We start from the raw sequence: 20392 nt of genomic DNA, 5'->3' as shown, positions 1-20392 counted from the left end.
CTGGAACTTGCTTTGTAGACCAGCCCTGTTCAGGAACAGCGTTCTTTGCGGGTGGGATGGTCCCAGAGGGTGAAGGCCCCACTCCCAGCAGCCCATGTGAATAATAAGTATATTCAGAGCTCTGCCTGGACTGGCTCTGGTAGAGGGAGAAATGGGAGACAAGGGTACTAAGACGGAACAGGGGAGCAAGGAGTCCAGGAGGCAGCAGGAAATGCAGGTCTGAAGGGAGAATGTTTGGCCACGAAAACCATTACCGCATTACCGCATTACTGTCTAAAGCACACTCACCGCTCAGGAGAGGATGAGGCAGGAGCTCCAGGCACATCTGTCTCCTCCACGTAGTTTAAGAGAACAGACCAGGAGAGATGGTCCGGTAGATAAAGGTTTATGTCACCAAGCCAGATTACCTTACTTGGATCCCACGACTCCACAGGATGGAAGGAAAGAACTGACTCCTCTAAGCTGTTTTCTGACCTCCACATGGGAGCCACCCCCCTCCCCTCGTCCCCCACCACACACACAGACACGCATACGCACACCAAATAAGTAAGTAAATAAGTAAATGCAGGTTTTTTTTTTTTTTTTTTAAGGTGAGCCTTTGGTGCTCCAGGGCGGGTTTGACCTCACACCGAGGAGACTGTGGGTCCAGAAGACTTGCCTGCGGATCCGGCAGTGCTGGGAGCGAGAGCGATCGCTCTCCGGCTCTGGTTTTCTGCGGCGGTGGACTAGGGCCACGCGCAGAATCACACGAGGAAGGGGCGCGGCTCCCGGTGGCCCGCCGCCACTTGAGGCTCCCGCCCCCTTGGTCGGAGGTGGCGCCTCTCCTACTGGCGACCGGCGACCGGAGACTGGAGGTGGCGTCGGCAGCTGAAGCCCCAGGCTCGGATGTCATTGCGCGGGCGCCCTGGAGCGCGTCTCCCGCTGAAGCCACAGGTAGGCGGCGGGACCCAGTGAGGGAGGGGACGGGCAGCGCGTGGCCCACAGACCCGCTTCCCAGGAAGGAGACCCTGACGGGAGGGTCGGGGCGGCGACTGCGGTGGCCGCTAAGCAGCCAGACGGTTCTTCTGTCTGGACCTCCCGACCTGGAGTCCAGACTGGCTGCGTCAGTGGAGACCGGGCCCCAGCGCACCTTTACTCTTGGCGGGGCCTGGCAGGGGACAGGACTGTCTAGCTGTCCCAGCTCTTGCAGGGACTCAAAGCACACAGTGGCGTCCACCTCGCGACTCTCTGTTCTTAAACTTCTGGTTGCTGGAAAATTCTGGTCCCTCCCAGTCCCCAATCTTCCTGGACCACCAACTCTACAGGGAAGGCTTGGAAAAGGGCGGTTAGAGGCCACCCGCTCTCCTAGTGTTCCAAGCGCCCCCCCCCCCTTTTTTTTTTTGCCATTCCATGTGATTCTACTGCCTCATGTGGTCCCCACGGCTTAGCTCCAACCCTCTTTGGAGCCCTGGTTCCTCTGTCCACGGAGGTGATTGGCTGTACCCAGGTGTGGTTTTTGTACACCCCCTGGAAGTGGGTTCTCAGCAGAGGGCGTTCCAGGGCTAAGAAGAGACCATATAACCATCAAAGGCTATGTCGCAGAACAGATGTTGCACAGGGGTGCAATGTCACCTACTGCCTCCGAGAATAGGACAGAGAGAACCAAGGCCTAGTCTAGGACTCCAGGATCTAAAATCCAGCTGTTAGCCCCGGATCTCGGACTCTAGGAGAGCCTGGGAATGCAGTCACAGCCCTCCACGGAACTGAGGGAAGGCCAGAGGCAAGGAGTGGCCTGCACAGGTCCTCACAGGAAGATGGATGGGAGGTGGCCCTTGAAAGGAGCGCTTCACTCTAGATTAGCTTTGCGGTTGTGTTCTTTCCTGTCACCTGCCCTGGACTTGCACGCATCGCCTTGGTGTGGTTTTTGTCCACCGAAAATTGTCTTCCTCGAATTCCCCAGCAAGCCTTGACTGAAGCCCTGGGTCTAGTTGCTTGCCTGGGTCCACCTTCACTCTAGACATTGCTAGACTTGCCACAGCCGCAGACAAGCCCAGAGGCCCCAGCCTGAACGAGCACTGCCTCATCCTCCGAGTCTGGCGTTTCCACCCTTAAGTAGCTCTGAACCCTGAGCACAGCTCACTTACTCCTTTGCTCAGCTGACAAGCACCTTCCTCCGTCCCCAGGACCCCAGTCTACTTTTCTAGCAGACTCTATGCTGCTACAAACCCTCCTCTGGGGACAAGTGTGAAAATTCCGTGTTGCTTGTGCAAAGGCTTCAAGGCCCTGGTGGCACAGCAGGTCCTACAGAGGGCACAACATGGGAGAGAGTTCTGCATGGACAGAAACCTGCTGGGGCCCACCAATGCAAGAATCCTTGAGACAAGTTAGGGACGATAAGAGAACAGATATGTGTATGCCTTTTTTTTTTTTTAATAGTTTTTCGAGACAGGCTTTCTCTGTGTAGCCTTGGCTGTCCTAGACTCACTTTGTAGACCAGGCTGGCCTTGAACTCACAGCGATCCGCCTGCCTCTGCTGGGATTAAAGGCATGCGCCACCACGCCCAGCATGTATATGCATTTAATGGAAATTAATTTCATCAATTACTTTATTTGTTGTGCCTGTTAGTATGGGGCCTGAGTGTCATGGTGTGTTTATGGAAGTCAGAGGGGAGCTTCCAGGGGTCTGTTGTCACCTTCCACCTTTGTGAGGCCGGGTCTCTCTTGTTTCTGCTGCTAGGTGTGTATTTGAGGGTAGCTGGCCTTCAACCTTCCAGATGATTCTCTTGTTTCTACTTCCCATCTCACTGTCAGTATGCTGGGGTTGCCGATGTGCACTACAACATCTGACATTTAAAAAAAAAAGCATTTATTTTATTTTATGTACACATGGCCAAGCACATACCTTCGGAAGGTGTTGGATCATTTGGAATTGGAGTTACAGTTGGTTGTGAGCCAGGTGGTGCTGGGAACCAAACCAAGGTCCACTGTTAGAGCAGTCAGTGCTCTTTAACTGTTGAGTCATCTCTCCAGGCCCTGAATCCGACTTTTCGTATGAGTCCCAGAGATCAAACCCAAAGTGTCAGCCAATGAGTCATCTTTTGTTCCTTAAGGTGTTTTTTTTTTTTCCTGTTTCTTTTTTTGGTTTTTTGAGACAGGGTTTCTCTGTGTAGCCTTGCCTCTCCTGGACTCGCTTGGTAGACCAGGCTGGCCTCAAATTCACAGCGATCCAACTGCCTCTGCCTCCCAAGTGCTGGGATTAAAGGCGTGAGCCACCACAGCCCAGCTTTGGTTTGTTTTAAAGATGTTTTTTATGTTATTTTTATGTGTATGTTTTGCCTACATGTATGTATGTGCACCACACACATGTCTGGTGTCCAAAGAAGCCAGAGGAGAACACGGGGTCCCCTGGAACTCAAGTTACAGATGATTATTAACTGCCCTGTCGATGCTTGGGAGCCAAAGTTGGGTCCTATACAAAAGTGGCAAGTTCTGTGTTTGTTTGTTTACTTGTTTATTTGTCTGATTTTTAAGACAGGCCTTGACTGTCCTGGAACTACTCTGTGGGCCGGGCTGGACTCAAATTCATAGAGATCCTCCTGTGTCTGCCTTCCAAGTGCTGGGATTAAAAGTGTGTACCAGTGGATTGCTGTGAGTTCGAGGCCAGCCTAGTCTACAAAATTAGTCCAGGACAGCTAAGGCTGCACAGAGAAACCCTGTCTCAACAAACAAAAAACAAACAAACAAACAAAAAGCATGTGCCACTATATCTAGTGTAGCAAGCTCTCTTAGCGCAGCTCTCTAGCCATCTTAAGCTGTTTTTATCTGGTGATTAGAGAATCCTTTGCTGACACAGAAACTCACCCAACATAAATTTTCATTATTTGTCTTTTTAAAAATTAATTTGTGTGTATGTAGGAGAGAGAGAGAGAGGGGGGGGGGGAATATGCAGATGTGCATGTCACAATGACAATGGTCAGGTTGAATCAGTTCGCTTCCTCCCATATGGGTTCCCAGGATCAAACTCAAGTTGTCAGGCTCGGCAGTCATTTGACCCACTGAGTCAATCTCAGCCTTAAAAGACTCCTTTGGGGGCCGGGCGGTGGTGGCGCACGCCTTTAATCCCAGCACTCGGGAGGCAGAGGCAAGCAGATCGCTGTAAATTTGAGGCCAGCCTGGTCCACAAAGCAAGTCCGGGACAGCCAAGGCTACACAGAGAAACCCTGTCTGGGGGGGTGGGGGTGGGGTAGACTCCTTTGGGGGAAATATCTTCGTATTTTCATCACTGCTGCCTTTTGGCAGGCCAACATGGCCAGGCACGGGTGGCTTATGCTTAGAAAGATTAAGGAAGATCTGGGTTTAGAAAGATGAGGAAGAGAGGAGTTGGGGAGATGGCTCACTTAGTCAGTACAGTAACTGTTGGACAAGTGTGCGGCTCTGACTTTGACTCCTCAACACCTAAGTAAAAAGCAGGGGTACTGTTGCTGGGTGTGGAGGGTGAGGCAGAAGAGTGCTTGTCTCAGTGGGGGTGGGGGTTGGGGTGGGGGTGGGGCATGCCTTTAATCCCAGCACTCAGGAGGTAGAAACATCTAAGGCTACATATTTGAGGAACCTTGTCTCAAAAGAATAAATTTTTAAGAAGGGGAGGGGAGTATGAAAACAGATTGAGGAAGAGGAAGACATTAGACATCAACCTCTGGCTTACACACACACACACACACACACACACACACACACACACACACACCCTATTTATTTACTTATTTTATTGGGTTTTCAAGACAGGGCCTCTTTGTGTAGCCCTGGCTGTCCCTGGAACTCTCTATGTAAACCAGGCTGGCTTCAAACTCAAGAGATCTGCCTGTCTCTGCTTCCCAAGTACTGGGGTTATAGGCAAATGCATCACCACGCCTGGCCAAAAACAAACAAACAAAAAAACTAAACTTTTTGTTTATTTATTTATTTGTTTGTTTGTTTTTTTGAGACAGAGGTTCTCTGTGTATCCCTGGCTGTCCTGGACTCACTTTGTAGACCAGACTGGCCTCGAACTCACAGGGATCCTCCTGCCTCTGCCTCTCGAGTGCTGGGATTAAAGGCGTGCGCCACCACCGCCCGGCAAAACTAAACTTTTTAAAGAAAAGAAAAATTAGGAAGAGAGAGAACTGGTGTCTGAGCAGCCAGGGTAGATGGTTTAGAAGAGTGGGCTATTCTCTCGGGGGCTGTCACTCAGTAGCTTCTTGCCCTCCTGAGGTCCAGAGAGTGGGAAGACTTTGCAAAGAGATCCCCAAACCCGAGCTTAACGACTAATCAACAGGGCTGGTCTGGCTGAGCATAAAGACTGACCCAGCATGGCCACATCAAGATGTCTGGTCCTAGGTCTAGTGAAGGCTTGCTTGCTGCTCCATTTCAGGAAGGCTTTATGCTCCTGGACCCACTTCCAGTAATGTACAGCATCCTGCATCTCAGAGAGGTGGGTGTAGGAAGACCCTGAATTCCAAAGCTTCTAGGAAGCTCAAAAGAGCCCGCTTTTGGACCACGTCTCAGGGTTGTCCCACCCGAATCTCTGCACTCCCACCCACCCCAAGTAGCTCGAGAAAGACACACTACACTATAGTTCTTTGGGAGTCCCAGCTCCCCACACCTCGCCTCACAACTCCTCCCAGGCAGTCCTAGCCACACAGGCTTTCCCCTGGCTCTGCCTCTTGGCGCTGGGGAGGGATCAATTTCCAGCCAGTCCTGCTCGCCTGCAGGCTCTGTTTCTTCCTGAGTGCATGAGCAGCCTGGCTATACCCACGGTGGCCAGGGCTTCTCACGCATTCTGTTGCCTTCCCCAGTAAAGAGGGACAACCAGGAGGTGAGAAGACATGAAGCCGGCTTCTTTTCCACCAAGGCCGCCCTAACATCACCTTCCCATACCTCTGTCCCTTCCCTTGGCGTTCAGCAACTATTTATTTAACATTGACTACATGCCAGGGCTGGTACCAGGCACTGAGTGACAAATAAGGGCAGGGCCTGTCCTCAGGAAGCTCAAGGGTGGCAGTGGGGAATAGCAAACAATTAACAGCAGAGAAGGGGACGAGTGACACCTTGGGGGTCCCAAAGAACCCCAAGACCTCCAAGCTGAGTCCTGTGGGAGAATTGTAAGGGAGTTTGGGCATCTGCTATAGCTCCCAGACAGAAGACAGAGTTGCAGACCCACCCAGTGCATTATTTTGGAATTTATAGTACTTAAGGTGATTTATTTCCCACTTGGAGTTTGGGTTTTGTTGGGGGAAAGAGGGACCATGGCAAGGGCTTTGGGCAGGGTTTGCCTCTAGGAAATTGACCTTGGCTGCAGTGGCCTTGGAGGCATGCTAGATTCTAGCCAGGGCTCTGCCCCTTGTGGGTGCGGACAGATATTGTGAAGCTGCCCCTGTTCCTGCCTTGCCTCTGAGCTCCTGTGATCTCAGAACATTTTTGATCATTGTTTATCAGGGAAAGATCACACAGAGAAGCTAACAGAATGGTCAGGAAGCAGCCTGGGTGGGACTAGGGTTTGAGCATGCGCCTGCTCTCAGCACTGCGGGAGGCGCCAGGGCAGAGGTGCAGCTAGGGAAAGCCCTGGCAAGGGAATGGGGCAATTGCGTCAGAACTGAGGTTCCCAAGGCCCAGACTTGCGCTGTACAACGAGTCCTATTGCCCATGCCATGCCCGGCCCCCCCCCCCCCGAGACAGGGTTTCTCTGTGTGGACTTGGCTGTCCTGGACTCACTTTTTAAACTAGGCTGACCTTGAACTCACAAAGTTCCGCCTGCCTCTGCCTCCCTGAGTACTGCGATTAAAGGCGTTCGCCACCGTGCCCAGCACGCCCATGCCGTCTTAACCTCAAAAGTTTCTCTACCATATTGAGGGGTAAGAGGAAGATGCCAGAGCTAGGGACTGTGTGACCAGGGAGGTGACATATAAGGCCCGGTTCTCCCGTGGTGAAGGAGCCAGCATGTTGTCCTAGCTCTTACCTGAACTCTTCACCCACCAACCCATCTGTGTTTTGTTTTGTTTTCTCGGACCCTACCAGGCCCACCAGCCCCAGTCCCCAACTGCACAACCATGGAGGCCCTGGGTACTGGGAGCGACCGCACCTCCCCAGCGCCAGACACTGGAAGCCTAGACTTGAGACGGCTGTCCACGCGCGCCGACTCGGCCTACAGCTCTTTCTCCTCGCCATCTAGCGGTCCCGAGACCTGCACGCCGGCCCCCGGCACCGACCTCCTCCCTTACTTAGACTGGGACTACGTGCGCGTGGTTTGGGGTGGCCGATCCCAAACCCCGCAAGATGCTATCCTTCCAACGACCCAGCCGCCCGGGTCGACAGTCGCTGAGCACAGCAGCCCACAGCCTCCAGAGGTCCAGGGTAGCACGGGGCCACTGAACAGACAGGACACCCCGCTGCTGTATGCGCTGGCCGCCGAGGCTGAGGCTGCCGCGTGCAACGCGGAGCCTCCCAGCCCGCCAGCCTCGCGGGCCGCCTACCGCCAGCGGCTGCAGGGTGCGCAGCGGCGGGTGCTGCGGGAGACGTCCTTCCAACGAAAGGAGCTCCGCATGAGCCTGCCCGGGCGCCTGCGGCCCGCACTCCCCGCGCGACCTCCCCTGGTGCACACGCGCTCCGCCTCCATCAGCCAGGAGGAAGGAGAAGCGGAGCCAGCACGCCCTGCGGTCCCAGCGCTGGGTGCTGTGGGCCGGGGGCGTCTTGCCAGCCAGCAGAGGCTGTGCTGCTTCTCCGAGCCAGGCAAACTGCATCGCGTGGGTTGGAGCGGTGGGCCCCCAAGCGAGGGCCTGAGAGAGGCTTGTTCCACGCAGGAATTGCAGCATAGAACACACGCTAAATCCCAAGGGCTGCAGGAGACTCAGTCCCTAAGTTCAGTGGATCTGGACTCCGGGTCTGTGGATCTTGGCAATGCCCATAGGCCTGTGGGTCGGAGTCAGAGTGTTTCAGGCGAGGTCATGCGTCCTAGCAAAGGTTCAGAAAGGACTGTGGCCGCTGTCCAGGTAATGGTCGATAAAGGATGCCGGGCTGGTCGGGGAGGGCGGCATCTGGGAGACTGCTGTTTCAAGCCACTGTTCCCCATTCTAGGCTGTTCCTCAAAGAGCAGAGACGCCCAGACCATTGCTTCAGACCAAGCTTTCCAGGTGAGAGACATGGGACGCTCTGGGAACAAAGGTGTTTGAAGTCAACTTTCACAGGTCTTCCTTTAAAAGCAATCACAGGAGTTGGGGTGCAGTGGCACACCTGTAATCCCAGCACTCAGGGAGGCAAAGGCAGGAGGTTCTCGGTGAGTTCAAGGGCAGCCTGGTCTACAAAACGAGTCCAGGACTGCCAAGGCTTCAGAGAAACCCTGTCTCAAAAAGCCCAAACCAAACCAAAACAAAACAAAGAATCACGAATCCTCTTAATACTTTTCCTCCTGTTGTGACCAAATTCCTAACAAAGGGAACTTGGAGAAGAAGGACCTATTTTGGCTCTTGGTTGAAGAGTCCACATAGCAGAGAAGGCATGGATTCAGGGAACGTGAGGCTTTTGGTAACACTGCAAGGGAAGTCAGGAAACAGGCTCCTCCTGGTCTCTTTTCCTACTTCCTGTTCAGTCCTAGAAACCTGGTCCAAGGGATGGCACTGCCCACATTCAGCGTGGGCATGGGTCTGCCTGCCTTAGTGACACCTCTCTGGAAACCTCCTTACAGTCTGTCAAAGGTGTGTCTCCTAAGTAATTCCAAATCCAGTCAAGATGACTAGGGGTTGGGGGCTTGAGAGGTGGCTTGGTTCAGAACATGGGCTGTCCGGGCGTGGTGGCGCATGCCTTTAATCCCAGCACTTGTGAGTTTGAGGCCAGCCTGGTCTACAAAGCGAGTCCAGGATGGCCAGGGATACACAGAGAAACCCTGTCTTGAAAAAACAAACAAAAACAAAACAACTACAACAACAACAGCAAAAACAAGAACACAGGCTGCCCTTCCAAAGGTCCTGAGTTCAATTCCCAGCAACCACATGATGGCTCATAATCATCTATCCTGGGATCTGATTCCCTCTTCTGCTATGTGTGAAGACAGATCGCTCATATACATAAAAATAAATAAGTATATTTTAGCCGCTTGTGGTGGCGCAAGCCTTTAATCCCAGCACTCAGGGAGGCAGAGGCAGGCGGATCACTGTGAGTTCGAGGCCAGTCTGGTCTACAAAGGGAGTTCCAGGACAGCCAAGGTTACACAATGGATTCACCATCCCGAGACAGTCTACCTCCCTCATTTGAGACCTGCGTGCTCTGCTGTTTCTCTGTGCAGTGGAAAGGCTCTCTCTTCTGGTCACTGTTGGGTCCCTGCCTCTAGGTTCTTGACTCAGAAGGAGGCTGCCATGGCATGCCCTGGAGAGGTCCTCCAGACCAGACCAGCTGGCTGTGGTCAGAGAGTCTCTGAGACCACAGTGTCTACTCCGTACCCCTCCCTACCTGATGATGATGTGTCCCCGGAAGAAGCCAAGACGCCATCCCCTCAAGATTCCCATGCCCCCCAGGGGCCCCCAGTCAGGTGAATCCCCTCTTGTGCCCAAGCATGGAGAGACTCTCTCTTCTCACACACATATACATCTGAAAAACGCCAGAGGGTGGGTATCTTTCTTTCTTGTAATGCCCAGATGGTGAGGATGTGGGTAAGGACCCCTTGAAAAAGCCAGCTCTTCCCTGTGACAAAGTTTTTTCTCATTCATTTCTTCCTCTTCCAGGGATCTCCACAGCCCTGACCAGCAGTATGAAAATGGTTTAAGCAAAAAAGCTGGCCAGATTACAGTCTCAGCAGAGACCCCCTCCCCTGAGGTCCCAGGGATCACAGGAACAGACAGCTACCGCCAAGGGGTGACCGGCTCCGCGGACATCTCCAGACCTACAAGCCGCAGCCCTCCTGGGACTACAGATGGTGACATCCCACCATCTGACGCTGCTGTGCCTCTGACCGCTGACCCCTGCCACCCCGCAGCTACACATGATAACCCCCTGGGGTCTCTCTCAGGGGATGTCCTGCGACCTTCAGGCTCTGAGACTCCAGGGCCCCTTCACCCCACTTCCCTGGCCTGGGGCCAGCCTGGTTCCAAGCCAACTTGGCCTAGTCGGCATTTTGAGGAGCTGGTTCAGGAGCTGGCCAGACTGGATCCCTCTCTGAGTGACACTCTTGCTGCCCAGCCTGGTCCAGAGCCGCCACTGGGCCTGCTGGATGGCCTCTTTCCTGCCGCAGAGGTCTGGACTGCGATGAGGCCAGCCTGTGAGGAGGCTGGAGTGATGGAGACAGGGTGAGCGACGGGCACTAGGGACTCCTGAGTCTCTGCAGTCTAGGGCAGAAAGACTCATCCAACTTTGCCTTTGTCCTCAGGTACTGCGGATGCCACTTCACCCGAGAACCGCCGGCTTCCCAGGAGGCACTGAGGTCTGAAAACTCTAGCCCCAACCCTGTGCCTGACCAGACAAGCAGCCAGGGACTCCCAGAACGAAACAGCATCCAGGCCAAGAAAGTGAGTCGGTGAAGTGGGGGGGAGGGGCACCGGCGGGGGGAGGGGAGAGCGAGGCGGGCCAGGGGAGAGGGAGGCTGGGGGCGTGCTAGTGACTGAAAGCTGGGTAAACTCCAGGCTTGACCCAGTTCTTGAGTATCTAGGCCCTCCCGGCAGGTGGAGCTAGCCCGCCTCCTCCAGAAGATGCTCCAGGATCTTCACGTTGAGCAGGAGCGACTGCGGGGGACGGCCGCAAACTGGACCCTACGCCTCGAAGCTCTGGAGGCTGCTGTGAGCCAGGCCTGTACAGCCCGGGAGCTGGAGCGGTTCCGCCGGTTCATGACTGATCTAGAGCGCGTGCTTGGTCTTCTGCTGCTGCTGGGCAGCCGCCTGGCCCGTGTGCACCTCGCCTTGGCCAGGGCCGGCTCAGACAGTGACTCTGATGAGAGGGTAAAAGAGGTTGAGGTTGGGGGAAGAGCTGGGTTTGGAGGGGCCTGAGGTCGACCGCCTGGCATCTTACTGGGAGCAGCGGTGCTCACTGCGCCCTCTCGCGGTGTTTTCAGGCCTCGCTGCTGCAGCGGCTCCGGCTTCTGCAGCGACAGCAAGAGGACGCTAAGGAGCTGAAGGAGCATGTGGCACGGCGGGAGCAAGCCCTGCGTCAGGTGTTGGAGCGGGAGCTGCCCACAGAGCATCTGCGCTCCTATTGTGCGCTGCTAGCCGCCAAGGCCAGGATCCTGTCCCAGCAGCGCAGCCTGGACGACCGAATCCGGTTCCTTAAGGACCAACTGGACACTATCTGGAACGACCTGAGTCATCATCCCCTTTTCCCCAGACTGTCCTGGGCCCCGGGGATTCGTCCTCTGGGCAAACCACCTTTTCCGGCTACACATATCTAGTTACAGGTTGTGGAAGTGGGGAGTATTGTCCTAGCCTCACCCACAACTGGGGCCCGAGCCTTATAGAGAGCTTTCCCTGGAGGGAGTAGGGAGGACTCCGAGCAGGCCTTGCCAGAACCAATCTTCCCACAGTGTAATTACTTGGGAATTAATGTATAGGTCTTAAAAACCGCCTGGCCTGGTGAGTGTAGCTGTAATCTCAGCTATACGGGAAGCTGAGGGAGGAAAATTTCAAGTTCGAGGCCTATCTGGGGGTCAAAATGGTGCTAAAAAGCCAACCTAGGCAACTTAGAAGAGGCTGCCTCAAAATAAAATGTCAAAGGAAGGCGCAGGGGACTGGAGAGATGGCTCAGCAGTTAAGACTGCTTGCTGTTCTTCCAGAGGATCTGGGTTCTATTTCTGGCATGCGCGTTGGGCAGCTCACGCCCACTTGTAACTACAGTCCCGGGGCAATTGGTACCCAGTCAGGTCTGCACGTAGGTGGTGCACAGATATACATGTGGGCAAAGCACCCGTAAGTAAATAAATAAAATGATAATGTAAACAGAGGGCTACAGATACAGCTGAGTTGTAGAGTGCTTGCGTGACATGTGTGAGACACTAGGTTCAATCCCTAGTACAGCGACAACAAAAGTTTGGTAAAAGCACAAACTGTACACACACCCCTTGGCAAGTCCCTCTGTCAGAGTTGGTGGGAGGCGGAGGAGTCGAGAGAGAAGAGCACTGCAGGTTAAGGTGCAAAACAGCGCCGTGTTTTGTTTTCTAATAACCGTCCCTAAGAGAAGTGTGTGTTGCCTGCACACGACGTGGAAAGGGGGGGGAGGGGTTCCGGTTGACCAATTCCAGCGGCAGTCCTGGCTGCCTAGAGTGGAAGAGCAACATGGCATAAAGTCAGGCCGGCCAAACGATGTCTGAGGGGAGGCTGGAGAACTGTTTGGAAACCGTAGGGGCTGAGGGGCACGCCACTGCCACCAGCAATTGCTAACTGCGCTGGTAACTGGTGGTGAATCACCACCACAAAAGCTTAGGTCTTGGGTCAGTGAGACGGCTCAGCTGGCAAAAAGAGCTTGCCGTGCAAGTCTGATAACCCGAGTTCAAGCCCCGGATTCCACAGAAGGAGAGAACCAACTCCCAGAACTTGTCTTATGTCCCAGCACGAATGCCATGGCATTCACACACCCCAAACTCACACACATGGCTTTGTTCCACCATCATCAACCAACTATGCCAAACAAACAGACAGACAAACAAACAAACAAAACAAGGCCCATTAGATTTAAAGTCCGTCATCTCAGCACTTGCCAGGCCGAGGAGGGGAGGTTTTTCTTGAGAATCACAAGTCACAGAGCAGCCTAGCAACATACTGAGACCCCCGTCTACACATACCTCAAAACACAAACAAAGCAGCCTACCCCGCTGGTGGTCTGAGACCAGTTCTGGATCAGCCATACAAGAAGGCAGCAGAGGATGGGAGCCAAAGATGCGGGCTGGGGCACCCAGAGGTAGTGGGGGTGAGGCTTGAAGGCTCAGAAAGGCAGCTACGGCTTGCACTGTATTTAGAAAGGCCACCTTGGGGTGGTCTGTGATGGCCCAAAACTCAGGACAAACCCCTCTCCGTTTGTGCAGCAGGCCCTGTGTACACACTAACCAGCTTTCCAGAATAACGTGTGACCAGCTTTAGTATCGAAGCTGCCAACACCGTGGGTGAGAATATTTTCTCTCAAAAGCTCAGGGTATTTTTGGAAGTTGGGCACGTTAAAAAGGCACGTGTTAAGTGTATTTTAGGGCCAACTGACCCCCAAAGTGAGAAATCTCTGTTTCTGGGCTTGTTTTCTGACGTGTGTTGTCCCTAAGTGCAACTGGTTGGGACTTTTAAATGGTCGTATTCATACTTAAAGCATTAGTTGCAACAGTCGGGCTATTGAGTACACAACAATGTTCGCATTGTGTCATTTTATAAAAAACATAGGGGCTCCTGCTGAGGCCGTTGCGGGTTCTAACCTTCTGCTTTGCTTTTGTTACTTGAACCCTGTAGGCAGAGCCTGGGCGCCAAAGTCCTTAGGGAGCCACCTTCATGAAAGCTACTAATTTCTGCCTATTGCCCTACACAATCACGTTGCATACTTACAGTATGATATTCTTAGAAACACATCTAACATTCTGTCCGATAAGCCAACGAAAAGTGTGTTTTTCAGAGCACCTCCAGCTTAGGGGTGGGATAGGGACGACTTCCGTCTTCCGGCTAAAGTATACCTTTGTTCTGGGCTGGGTTTTTCGAAGAAGGAATAACGAGATTTCCGTGCTCGACCGTGCCAGTTTTCAAGAGGCCCCAAAGTAAGGCCACACTGCAAGCACTTGGACCTTATGTCTATCCTAGTCTTGTCTCCTTGCCTCAGTTTTTCTGCTGTCCAATCGGTGATTTCTTTTGAGGTCACTCAGGAGTTCAGAGGTTCTGTATTGGCATCCCAGACCTCGAGATTTTTTGCGGGGGGCGGCGATACATAAAACCTAATGCGTTGACCCTGCGGTGCACCGCCAGCAGAGGGCGCTGTTCCCTTACCATGGAAGCTTCCACCCGCACTGGGGCCACCCGCAGCCTGGCGAGCTCGCACACAATCCAGGCTAGCCACCGGGACTTGGCCTGGCTCTGATGGTCAAATGTCCCCTTTGATCTTGAAAGCTGGAACTGAGCCTTTGGCTTCTGCCAGAAAGAAATTCTGGCTAGCGAAAAAGGAAAAGGCTAGCTCGCTTTTCACTGCCACACCGGCCAACGTTGGAAATTTGTTTGACTGAATGGTATGTGCCTGGGAGCGAAGCCGGGGATGTGGACCCAGAGCATCCATCCTGGAATGTATCTGTCTGCCACCTCCGCAGCTTGAGCGGTGACTGGATGTGGCTCACGCCTTCAGCTGCTGGAGGCGGCGCTCAGGGCCTTGCAGGATGTTTGGCTTGGGCTGTTGTTGCTGGGCAACAGGCATCACCTCGGCCTCCCGCTCATCCCGCCCCCGCTGTTCCTCCTCCTCCTCCTAAGAATTTAATTGGTGTACTTTTTACTTGCATACTGTAAATTGGAAATGGAATGGGGAAGCTGTGTTCCTGGGCACCCAAGCTGTCGAGAACATTCTGCTCATTACAAAACGTACCTCTGCCAGCGGCTAGAGGAAACTCTGGGTGTCCTCAATGAGACTGATGGAGGCTCTGGCCATTCAGATGGCAGAGGCTCCTGGGGAAGATTAGGGCAAATGCGCTGTGCCCAACAGAGGTGAATGGAAGGGAGAGAAAGAGAGAAGGACATTTACTGTGAAGAAATCCTCTCAAGATCCCTAGTGTTGTAGCGCACGCCTTTAATCCCAGCACTTGGGAAGCAGAGGCAGGCTAATAAGTGTGAGTTCAAGGCCAGCCTGGTCTACAGAGCGAGTCCAGGACAGCCAAGGTAACATAGAGAAACCCTGTCTCAAAAAACCGGGAAAAAAAAATCCCTAGTGTTACTGTCACAGCCAGGCCACTGCTTAGGGGACCTGTTATCTTTGGTATTTAAATCATTTTACATTTTCCACCAAGAAAATTTGTTTTGCCTCTGCTAGAGAGGGATGCATTAAGAGAACTTCTTTCTCCTCCACTCCCTCTGTCCCCTGCTCTCTCTTTCTCTTCTTTTCCCCCATCTTCCCTTTCTACTTCCCTTCCTCCTTGGCTCCCTGCCTCTTTGCCTCAGAAGTTCAAGTCCAGAGGTATGGCAGTTCCCCCATCGTGAGGCCAGTTCCTGAAGACAAGGCTACCCGGAGAGGAATGACGAATCTATTTATGAAACCATTTCCAAACATCACACAATTTCTTCCAGGAAAAGACCTTAAAATGGAAGAGAGTAAGGGTCCTGCATGAGAACATCTTTAAGAAAAAAACATTTTTTTTTAAGGTTTATTCACATTTTATCTGTGTGTGTTTTGCCTACGTGTATGTCTGTTTTCTGCATGCATGCTTGGTGGTGCCTTCGGAGGTCAGAAGAAGGAGTTACAGATGGTTGTGACCTACCAAGTGGGTGCTGGGAACAGAACTCAGGTCCTTCTTCCTCTTCTTCTTCTTCTTCTTCTTCTTCTTCTTCTTCTTCTTCTTCTTCCTCTTCTTCTTCTAAACTGAGACAAGGTCTTAATTTGTAGGTCTGATTGGCCTGGAACTCACAAGAGATCCTCCCGCCCCTGCCTTCTGAGTGCTGGGGTTGAAGGCAGAAATAGTCATGTCTGCCTTAGATTATTTTATTTTCTTTTGTTGCCTTAGATTTTAAACAGATATATATTTCTTGTACATAGCGAGAGTTTAAGCCGACGACATGACGTTTCAGGTACGGTTAAGCGGAGGGTTTCTGTTGTAATGAGGGCGAGTCAATATGGAATAGTTCAGAGCAGGGAGGAGAAGTGGGAGACAACATAGCCAGCCGACTGGACCTGACCATGGGAGGAGAGAGACAGGAAGAGTGGAAAGTGAGAGATGACATCACAGAGTGGCAGCAAAGGAGACCAGGAGAGTACATAGCTGAAATAGGAAGGTTATAATAAGAATGAGAAGCTGGAGAGATGGCTCAGAGGTTAAGAGCACTGACTGTTTATCCAGAGGTCCTGAGTTCAATTCCCACCAACCACATGGTGGCTCACACCTATCTATAACGTGATCTGGTGCCCTCTTCTGGCCTGCAGGTGTATATGCAGGCAGACCACTGTATACACAATAAATAAAGAAATCTTGAAGAGAAGCTGCGGGGAGGGAAGACCATGAACTTGAGATGTTTAGGGTAGGGGGCAGGGTGAGAAGTGCCTGGTACTTGTGATGCTGAGGAAGTCTGGAGGTCATCATGTACATGGGTATGCTAATAGGGACCACAGACAGCCATTTGTCCCTTCTGCCAGTGATGAGGGGACTGGTTCCTGGCTTTTGTCTAGCTGCCAGAATTTGTCTAATTGCCTGACAATAAGACCTTGTCTCAGGAGAAAAAAAGAAGTATTTTATGTGATTTGGCATTGTACCTGAATGTATGTGCCTGTGCCTGCAGGGTCCGGAAGAGCGCGCAGACTCTTGGAACTGGATGCAGCAGATGGTTCTGAGCTGCCGTATCCTGCTGGGAATTGAACCCAGGTCATCTGGAAGAGCAGCCAGTGTTCTTAACTGCTGAGCCAGCTCTCCAGCCCTGTGGATTCTGTTTTAATTAAAGTGCTGTCACACAAAGAAGTAAGTTAACTCCCCTTTTACTGAGAAATCATTTTTTTCCCTAATAGAATGAAGTATATTTGTTTGCAAACACAAATATATGGTAAAAGAATAATGTAAAGAAAATTTAAAGGCCAGTGCAGCATGGTCTGGAGTGCGGCCGTACACCGATGGAAGCAACTCACCCCAGTGTCTCGCAGCTTGTACCACACATCTTCAGGAGTTCTAATTCGTCACTCTGTGTGGCCCCTCCTCTCCACAGCCTGCAGGGTGGGTGCCGCCAGTTGTATGTCCCACAGAATAAGGAGATGGCATGGGGAGAATAGCCCCAAGTAACTGTCTTAGTTTTTGTCCATATGATAAAGCAATGTAAGGGTATAGAAAAATTTTAACTCAGAACACTGTTGTTCTGGCAAGAGATCTCATCCAAAGACCGTCTAGATCTGTGTGGTCCAGCTGGAGTACAAACACAGCTTTAATCCCAGGAGACAGAGGCAAGCAGACCTCTGAGTTCAAGGCCAGCCTGATACAGAGCAAGCCTCCAGTAAATACAAGTTTAGGTCCAGGCATGATGGTACATGCCTTTAATCCAAGCACCAAGGAGACAGAGGCATGTAGATCTCTGAGTTTCAGACAGTTCACTTGAGTCAGTGAGTTAAGAGGCAGCGCAATGGATTTGAGTTCATGACAGTTCAGTTTGTGGAATTCAGAGGCAGTTTTTACAGAGTTTTACAGAGACAGGTTGAAGAGAGAACAAGCTAGATGCAGGTGAAGATGGAAGGAGCCAGAGACTGAGAAGGAGCCAGAAGATCAGAACACATTGCTAGAGTTAGTTCGAGGCCAAGCAGAGCAATTCAGTGAGACACTGAGAGAAGCCAGATGGAATCAGTCCGCTTGGAGAGGAGTCTGAGCCAGAACAGCTGAGCTGAACCAGCCAGCCAGAGTTCAGAAAGAATTCGAAAGGGTGAGCCTCCTCCAGCAGTAAGTCTCAGAGGCTGAAAGCTTGGTAGGCCTAGATTAGATTGTACAGAGGCTAGAAGCTTCCAGGGCTAGGCCTAGGTTAGCAGAAGGAGGCAGTCAGCCTCCAAGATGACAATTAATTAGGAGAATAAAAGATACTTTTACATAAGGGAGTAAGAGTTTGCTCAGACTGACAATTCCAGGGCACAGTCCATCTTGGCAGAGAATTCCAGGTCACTGGGGGGGGGGGGGGGGGAGGGGCAGAGCAGGTGGCCACACCCTGTCCATTCAAGAAGCAGAAAGAGAGAGATGAATGCAAGCTGCTGCTCAGCTCCCTTCTTTAACACAGTCGGGGATTCCCTGCCCAGGGTGTGGCCCCGCCCACACTTAAGATCAGGTAATATAATCAAGGCGATGCCCCACAGGCTGCCCGGAGCCCATCTCTCCAGTGGGTATACATTCTTTCAAGTTGCCAACACAAACCGGCGCAGTCAATAAATGAGTATAGAGCTGGCAAGATGCCACTCTGCCACTTACTAGAAGTGAGCCCGGATGAGTTTTCTTCTGACTTTTGCAGCCTTTAGTTCTCTGACTTAAAAATCTAGACACCTAATGGGCCAGGGACACAGTTCGGTACGTAAGAGCTTAATGAGCAAGAAGGAAGACCAGAGTCCAGTGCCCAGAGCCCATGTTAATGCCAGGTGGGAATGGTGACTCATCTATAGCTCTAGCCTCATAAGGTAGACAGGGGATCCCCAGAGCGAGCCTGCTAGGGAGACTAGCCATATCCACGAATCCTAGATTGATTGAGAGACCCTGCCTCGTTGCATAAAGTGGAAGAGCAATTGAAAATGATTTGAACCATCAACCTCAGGCCTCCACATGCATATGCACCCACATGTACCCCCCATATATGTGACAATACACATGCAAATACGTACACACACACACACACACACACACACACACACACACACACACACATACACACACACAAATAGGCTGGCTGAGGAAAACATCCAGCAACTAAGAGTCTGTACTATACACAAGGCTTGTTGATAACTGTGGCATAGTGAAAGAGTGCCTGAAACATTATTAACAAACATGGCTGACAGGTGCATTACTTGTGTCCTGAATCTTCTTTAGGCAAGGGGGGCTCGTTCAAGAATAAACCCCACCTCCATCAAAGGCAATGCAAAACACTCCAGCAGGTTGGCTGGGGCTGTGATTCCCACATATCTACATCGACAACAGCTAACTTGTCTTCCATTCTCCTCCTGTGACAACCTTTACCACCTAAATTGCCTTAACAGTTCGCTTTTCTACTACATTTGTTTACTTATTTATTTACGTGTGTCTGGGTGTATTTCATGGTCTGTGTGTGTGGTTTTTTTGTTTGTGTGCAGGCACAGGTGTGTGTGCGCACATGTACATGTATGCCCACATACATGGTCTCCAGAGGACAACCTCAGGTGCCTTTCCTCAGATGTTGTCCACTTGGTTTTTGTTTTGTTTTGTTTTGCTTTGCTTTGTTTTTCTGAGACAGGGTTTCTCTGCCTAGCCTTGGCTCTCCTAGACTTGCTTTGTAGACCAGGCTAGCCTCGAACTCACAGCGATCCACCTGCCTCTGCCTCCCGAGTGCTGGGATTAAAAGCGTGCGCCACCACGCCTGGCCCACTTGAGTTTTTAATTTGTTTCTTCTGTGGATTTTTGTTTTGTTTTGTTTTTGGGGAAGATCGCTCAGTAGCCTAGATTTCACTCAGTAGGCTTGGCTGGCAGGCCAGCGAGCTGCGGAGAACCACCTGTCTCTGCGTCCCTGCACTGAGATTACAGACAAACCACCACACCTCCGTTTGTTTGTTTAATTAGATTTATTTATTTGTGTGCATGAATGTCTTGTCTGCACGCCTCTTGAGTGTCTGGTGCTGGAGAAGTCAGAAAGAGTGGATGCCTGACCTCCTGAACTGAAGAAGATCAGAGGCTGTGAGCTACCATGGAGGTGCTGGGCACCAAAGCCCAGTCCTGTAGCAAAGCAGCCAGTGTCCTTAACCCCTGAGCCACTTCTCCTGGCCCACACCTGGCTTTTTGTTTTGTTTTTTGAGACGGGGGCTCTCTATGTACCCCTGCCTGACCTGGAACTCACTGTGTAAGCTAGGCTAGCCTCAGACTCACAGAGATCCACCTACTTTTTGCCTCCCAAGTGCTGAGATTAAAGGCAGGTGCCGCTACACTTGGCCACCTGTTTTGTTTTGTTCTGTTCTGTGGGGTCTTAGGATCTAACTCAGGTTCGTGTGTTAACGAAGCAACTCTCCCAACTCATGATTTTTCTTTTAAGAGGTAAATATATGGTTCTTCCCTCACAGTGCCAGAATGGTCTTGGCCTGCAAGGAAATAGCAACGGTTCCTAACACCCGGGCTGTGGGTTTATTGATTTGTAACTCTTAGCAAATGATTTATTTCACTTGGAGGTTTGCAGGGGGCTGAATAGCTCTCCTGGGGGGTACGTGCTCTGCAACCCTCTCTTTACTGCTTTTAGCTGGGATCTTGTCTCTCAACACGTGCCATATCTACACCTGGAACCTTCGTTGCTCCTTCTCACTCAGACCTTTCCTTCCCCCACAGAACATCTCTAACGTTTCCTTCTGTCTCCCAGAGCTTCGGCGATGCAAATCGCTGTGATTACTGCCTCTCCCCAGTTTTCTGCAGAGGCAGAAGATTTAATTTGCATTTTTAAAATAATCTAGGCAGACTAGCTAGAGTTCCAGGCTAGGGAAGTAGAAAGAATGGGATCAGGGCCGGCATTTATCTGTGATTCCCGGCTATAATGCCTGTGTGATTGATTTCCTTTCCTTTGCAGGG

The 20392-nt window shown here is 51.8% G+C and overlaps 1 protein-coding gene across 3 annotated transcripts; it reads left to right on the top strand.

Annotated features, from left to right (window-relative positions):
• The first annotated feature begins 400 nt into the window (after positions 1–400).
• Positions 401–11921, top strand: SHROOM1 (shroom family member 1). 3 transcript variants are annotated; one of them, XM_084761198.1, is made up of 8 exons: positions 401–933; positions 7030–8000; positions 8086–8141; positions 9335–9532; positions 9726–10286; positions 10367–10505; positions 10659–10931; positions 11045–11921. In XM_084761198.1, exons 2-8 carry the CDS (start codon positions 7062–7064, stop codon positions 11375–11377), a joined length of 2499 nt encoding a protein of 832 aa, XP_084617324.1. In that variant the 5' UTR covers positions 401–933; positions 7030–7061; the 3' UTR covers positions 11378–11921. The 3 variants fall into 3 exon arrangements, with proteins under 3 accessions (XP_084617324.1, XP_084617322.1, XP_084617323.1); XM_084761196.1 differs by having other exon boundaries at positions 10656–10931; XM_084761197.1 differs by lacking the exon at positions 9335–9532 and having other exon boundaries at positions 10656–10931.
• The last annotated feature ends 8471 nt before the right edge of the window (positions 11922–20392 follow it).

This window comes from Acomys minous (assembly GCF_964271855.1).
Source record: "Acomys minous genome assembly, chromosome: 16".
Classification (NCBI taxonomy): domain Eukaryota; kingdom Metazoa; phylum Chordata; class Mammalia; order Rodentia; family Muridae; genus Acomys; species Acomys minous.
The sequence above is the reverse complement of the archived record's forward strand: the minus strand, read 5'-3'. Positions and strand labels throughout refer to the sequence as shown.

Coding starts and splice junctions, on each gene's coding strand:
- SHROOM1 (XM_084761196.1), top strand. CDS start 7,062: ATGGAGGCCCTGGGTACTGGGAGCGACCGCACCTCCCCAGCGCCAGAC. Junction 10,506..10,655: donor ACAGCATCCAGGCCAAGAAA/GTGAGTCGGTGA, acceptor AGGCCCTCCCGG/CAGGTGGAGCTAGCCCGCCT. Junction 10,932..11,044: donor ACAGTGACTCTGATGAGAGG/GTAAAAGAGGTT, acceptor CGGTGTTTTCAG/GCCTCGCTGCTGCAGCGGCT.